Here is a 6,000-nt window from a genome sequence, read left to right on the forward strand (position 1 = left end):
CCCGACCCCCAGAGAGTCAAGGAGCCTCAGTGACATCCATAGCCCTTCCACTGCTGTGTACTTACCAGGAGAAGCACCACGTATAAGTTGGCTTGAGACAATCTCAGGCTTTAGATTAATTCGGTTAAAAGTTCAAGCTGGAGGTAGACCGACCTCCAACAATACACCAGAAGCCAGCACATCAGGAAGAGGAAAGAATGATGCTGCAGGACAACCTCACTCAGCCCTGGAGGCTCAGGCCAGAGAGTAACCATGTCCCATCCCTTCATCTACTTTAAAGTCATCTCCAATCCTGCCCCATCAGGAAAGAAAGTTGCTTTTTATGACCCAGTGACCCACAGGTAAATCATTGCTATTCATCATGACACCCTTGAAAACACCATTGCAAAAGAGTTTTCCAGTTGCTGTAATAGCCAAGGTCAAAAGGATGATCAGCTGCAACCCGAGATTTGGGTTTAAATAAGGAGCTATATGCTACATCTCCGAGAGGTAAGACATATGGCAATATAAATTAGGAGCAGGATAGTATTATGGGCCTATTTCAGACAGCAATGGCCAAAATGTGTTTATTACATACAAGGAACATTGGACACTTAGGATTAAATGAGGCAACATTATGAGGTATCACCCCACACCAGTCAGAATGGCCATCATCAAAAGTCTACAAACAACAAATGCTAGAGAGGGTGTGGAGAAAAGGGAACCCTACTATGCTGTTGGTGGGAATGTAAATTGATACAGCCACTGTGGAGAGCAGTATGGAGGCTCCTTCAAGAACTAAAAATAGAACTACCATGTGAACCAGCAATCCCACTCCTGGGCATATATCTGGACAAAACTAATTCAAAAAGCTACATGCACCCCAAAGTTTATTGCAACACTATTTACGATAGCCAAGACATGGAAGCAACCTAAATGTCCATCAACAGAGGAATGGATAAAGAAGATATGGTATATATATACAATGGAATATTACTCAGTCATTTTAAAAAACATGAAATAATACCATTTGCAGCAACATGGATGGACCTAGAAATTCACTTCCTACTAAGTGAAGTCAGGCAGAGCAAGACAAATATCATACGATATCACTCATATGTGGAATCTAATTTAAAAAAAATGATACAGGGCTTCCCTGGTGGCGCAGTGGTTGAGAGTCCTCCTGCCAATGCAGGGGACACAGGTTCGTGCCCTGGTCCGGGAAGATCCCACATGCTGCGGAGCAGCTGGGCCCGTGAGCCATGGTCGCTGAGCCTGCGCGTCCAGAGCCTGGGCTCCACAATGGGAGAGGCCACAACAGTGAGAGGCCCGCGTACCGCAAAAAAAAAAAAAAAAAAAGATACAAATGAACTTATTTACAAAACAGAAACAGACTTACAGATATCAAAGACAAACTTATGGTTACCAAAGGAGAAACGTGGAGGGGAGGGATAAATCAGGAGCTTGGGATTAACATACACACATTACTATATATAAGATAGATAACCAACAGGGACCTACTGTATAGCACAGGGAACTCTACTCAATATTCTGTGATAAAGGATATGAGAAAAGAATCTGAAAAAGAATGAATATATGTATATGTATAACTGAATCACTTTGCTGTACACCTGAAACTAACACAACACTGTAAATCAATTACACTCCGATAAAATTTTTTTAAATAAATTAATAAAAAACTCAAAAAACATGAAGCAACATTAGCAGTAAGGGAGAAAGAGCCCCATTTTGCAAGTGAGGAAACATTTGCAGATGCCATTTGCCAAAGTTCCCACAGCTGTTAAGCCTCAGAGCCAGGAATCAGCCTATGTCTGACTCCTGCGTCATGCTTTGGATCACTAAACTTTGCAGCCGTAATCTGTAACAAGGTCAGATTAGGAAACACCAAGTCTCCACCGTGGGTGGCACTTAACATATGGGTGAGATGTTGGAAAACAGGAAAGCGCACCGTTTTAGCCAATGGAAACAACAGAGGCCACTTTGGAAACACTCTGTTGCCACCTCATTGCTGCGTCTCACTCACTGTTAGGGGTCTGACCAACTCAGCTCATGAGACTGTCTGAATGTGCACAGAGGCCGGTTTGGTACACGGGGATGAAATGCTTTTGCTCCTTGAGAGACCCAAGGCAGGGCCTAGTTCTAGGACTGTTGCCATGGGAACCATGCATGCTTCTGCCACATCTCAGATGGTATGGCCATAAGGAACCTGGGAAGTGGATCCAGGGGTTCAGAGGGCCGCCACTTTCCTTCAAATCAAATATGAATGGGAATTCCCTGGAGGTCCAGTGGTTAGAACTCGGTGCTTTCACTGCCATGGGCCCGGGATTCAATCACCGGTCGGGGAACGAGGATCCCACAAGCTGCGTGGCGCAGCCAAAAACCAAAAACCGAAAATCAAGTGGAAGGCCTGTATCAGGCGGCATAATCAGGAAAGCCTGACTTCAGATCAGAGTCCTCCCTTGTCCCTGAAAGCAGTTTGAAAGTCACAGATTTGGCCACGCCACTTCATTTGGGGACATCCTACAAAGCCAGCTGCAAAGCAGATCCTTCTGGCTTTCACAGGCTTCTCTACTCACAGCTCAAACGTGATTCCTTCCCCTCACATGGCTATTTCTAGCACCAGGAGAGCTGGCTACCCCGTCATCCTTTACCAGTAGTATAATGAGAACGCTAATTTGGAGGCTTTGACTTATGCAACAAACTCAAAGTCAGTACCTTTCTTCATTGATTCTCTAAATTTGAGATCCAGAGAAAGCCAGACTAGTTACATAGGCAAACACCATCAATGTAGGGGCTGACACCACCCCCGCAGCCTCAGGACAGCTCTGCTGCTCCCCACACTATGAGACCCCCTGCCCTGGGTGTCAGGTGGCAGAAGCCCACCCAAGGGACCCTCCCTGGCCACGCCTTAGTAATGGCATGGGGTCACTTTCTCTGGTGGGAGCATTACAGGCCATTTGGTTTTTTCTGTCCTTCCCTAGGTCTAGTCAAACTTTCACTGTGAGCATCTTTCATGAACCCAAACCGGCTTTAAATTAAGATATGTCTCATCACCCCAGAGCTGGCTTCTATAAAGCAGGATTTTTCTGATTTTAATACATGCTCACGGCTTAAGAAAATGAAATACTTCAGAAGCGTACTGAGCATTAACTCCCCATAACCCCCCTCCTCCTCCAAGTTAACCTCTGAAAACGCACACCACCCTCTACATGTCCCAGCCACTCTGCACGTGCCCCAAGGTGCTGATTGCAGGAGGGGAGCCGATCACAGACAGGGTTTGGCAGCGTGCTTCTTCACTTCACCTGTACCGGGGACATCTTTTGAGGTGTGTTCAGATCTACATCACTAACAGCCCCTTGTTCAAACAAAGTGGGATTTGTTTTAAGCTAAAACCACGCATTGGGTTGGAGTGAGTGAGGCTTATTCGGAAGACTGAGCCGACCTCAGCTCCAAGGTCAGCAAGCAGACACCGCTGGGGCTGGAGTGGGCCCCCGGGGAAGGGGGGTGGTCTCCAGTTCCAGGGCCCCCGCCCCCTCCATCGGCATTCTTCAGCTCCCTGCACGGTTTTACCAAATAGACGTGTCCTGACACCACCTTGGAGGCAGGAAGACACACAGCCATGCCTCCCTCCCCGGCCCATGCTGGCCAAGATGAGATGCACGTGTCAAAGCAAGAAGGAAGCAAGCAACCAGGCCTTCTTCCCATGATCCACCTCCAAGGCTTGGAAAGGCTTTGTTCCCCAGGTGAGAACATCCCGAGGGATATTTCCGGGAGTAGGACACCAGCAAAGACGCAGGGCACACGGATCTACAGGCTGCCGGCTGCCGTGCGGGTGACACAGCCCCAGGCCCCCTGCCATCCCCCCAACCCCGCCTGGGCTCTGGACGGTGAAAGGTCCCCACCAACTACCACCCCCTCCTCACCCATCCTGAAAACAAGCCAAGCACCGCTTAGCACAGCTTCTGTCGACCAAGACTGAAGTTCAACAGGGCAAGGCCCAGCCTGGGCCTCCTGGGAGCCACTGCTCCAGGCAGGCCACCAGCTTTGGGGGAGGGAATGACCACAGCAACCTCTCTGGGGCCCCCAAACAGCTTCTAAGGTCCCCGGCACCCTCCACCCACCCATCACTCACCTGACAGGGAGCCACAGTCTCCAGCCCCCTGGTTGGCCTTAAATGCTCTCAGCAGGTGGCATGTCTTTAGGGGCATTTGGCCCATCCCCAGGCTGGTTTCTGACCAATGTCAACTGTTCTTGGAATCACGTGGGGAGCTCCGCCCACCCTGCCGCCAGGGCCCCACCCCAGAGACTGATTGAGCTGGCCTGTGGGGTGCGGAGGGAGGCCTAGGTCTCCAGGTGACTCTCGTGCACCGACAAGGTACAGATGGGAGCCTCAGAGGCACCGCGGACCTTCAGGCTCTGCAGCTGCAGCCTTGGAGACCCTCAGATGGCTGATCAATAGGCGAGGGGCGGCGGCATCTACCTCCAGGGAAGGGTTTGTATTCTGGGTGTTTTAAGGCTTCCGGGATTCAGCTGGATTGAGTGGCCTCTTCCTAAAATTGAGGGATTAGGCTTAAAGCTGCTGTCGAACAGTTAACAAATGTTTCTTCCCAAGGCAGGCAAAAGATTGGGTGGTGGCGGGAATAGGTCTGCCTCGTATCGAAATGGAAATAGGAACAAAATTTCATGTATTTCTTCAACAAATATTTATTGTCCCCACTGTGTTTCAGGCCCTGGTGTGCAACAGTGAACAAGATGACTTGGTTCCCGCCCTCCCATCAGGAGCAGAGATGGGCCTAGAGTGGGAACAGGAGAGTAATTGCAACAACACAGGACAGGGGAGGTCAGGGAGGGCTTCCTGGAAGAGGTGATGCTAGAGCCACGTCTGTAGGAAAAGAAGTCAGCAGGTGAAAAATTGTGAGAAAAATGCTCCAGTCAGAGGGAACAGCATAGGAAAAGGCAGTGAGGCAAGAAAACCCAGCCATGGTTCACTTGGGAACAGAGGCTGTTCAGGATTGTTAGAGGGACGATGGGGTCAGGTGCCTGGTCAAAGATGGCCTGGTGACAGGGGAGGGGCAGAGGGAGCCATCCACTCTGGTCCAGGCAGTAGGAAGTTGCACTGTCTGTAGGAGATTTTTTTTTAATTAATTTTTTTTAAAACATCTTTATTGGGGTATAATTGCTTTACAATGGTGTGTTAGTTTCTGCTTTATGACAAAGTGAATCAGCTATACATATACATATGTTCCCATATGTCTTCCCTCTTGCGTCTCCCTCCCTCCCACTCTCCCCATCCCACCCCTCCAGGCTGTCACAAAGCACCAAGCTAATATCCTTGTGCCTTGCGGCTGCTTCCCCCTAGCTATCTACCTTACTACGTTTGTTAGTTTTAATTAATTTTTTAAAAATAAATTTATTTCACTTATTTATTTTTGGCTGTTGGGTCTTTGTTGCTGTGCACGGGCTTTCCCTAGTTGTAGCAAGCGGGGGCTACTCTTTGTTGCAGGGCGCAGGCTTCTCATTGTGGTGGCTTCTCTTGTTGCGAAGCACGGGCTCTAGGTGCACGGGCTTCAGTAGTTGTGGATTGCGGGCTCAGTAGTTGTGGCTTGTGGGCTCAGTAGTTATGGCTCGTGGGCTCTAGAGCACAGGCTCAGTAGCTGTGGCACACGGGCTCAGCTGCTCTGCAGCACATGGGATCTTCCTGGACCAGGGCTCAAACCCATGTCCCCTGCATTGGCAGGTGGATTCTTAACCACTGAGCCACCAGGGAAGCCCTGTAGGGGATTTTTAATCAATGATAAAACCAATTACGTCTGTTTGCTCTTTGAGCCAGGAATTCCGAAGAGTGTCAGGGGGCTGCACCCACCTGTTACTCACTCTTTGAAGGTGTTTGGACTTTGTGCGGAGAGCAGCAGGCAGCCCCTGAAGGTCCCAGCAGGGTTGTGTCCCTATTTGCCTTATTTTTACTTTCTTTTTTTTTATTATGGAAAATTCCAAATTTGT

General features: G+C 49.1%; 1 protein-coding gene across 1 annotated transcript in view; it reads right to left on the reverse strand.

The window, feature by feature from the left end:
* Positions 1 to 4,235, reverse strand: part of KPNA7 (karyopherin subunit alpha 7) — a 39,028-nt gene extending 34,793 nt beyond the window's left edge. The window contains exon 1 of the mRNA XM_065892283.1: positions 4,133 to 4,235. Within this exon, the coding sequence (XP_065748355.1) occupies positions 4,133 to 4,217 (85 nt within the window). The 5' untranslated portion in view covers positions 4,218 to 4,235. The remainder of the gene's footprint in view (positions 1 to 4,132) is intronic.
* Between the last annotated feature and the right edge of the window lie 1,765 nt (positions 4,236 to 6,000).

Source organism: Phocoena phocoena, chromosome 15 (genome assembly GCF_963924675.1).
Source record: "Phocoena phocoena chromosome 15, mPhoPho1.1, whole genome shotgun sequence".
In the NCBI taxonomy this organism is placed as follows: domain Eukaryota; kingdom Metazoa; phylum Chordata; class Mammalia; order Artiodactyla; family Phocoenidae; genus Phocoena; species Phocoena phocoena.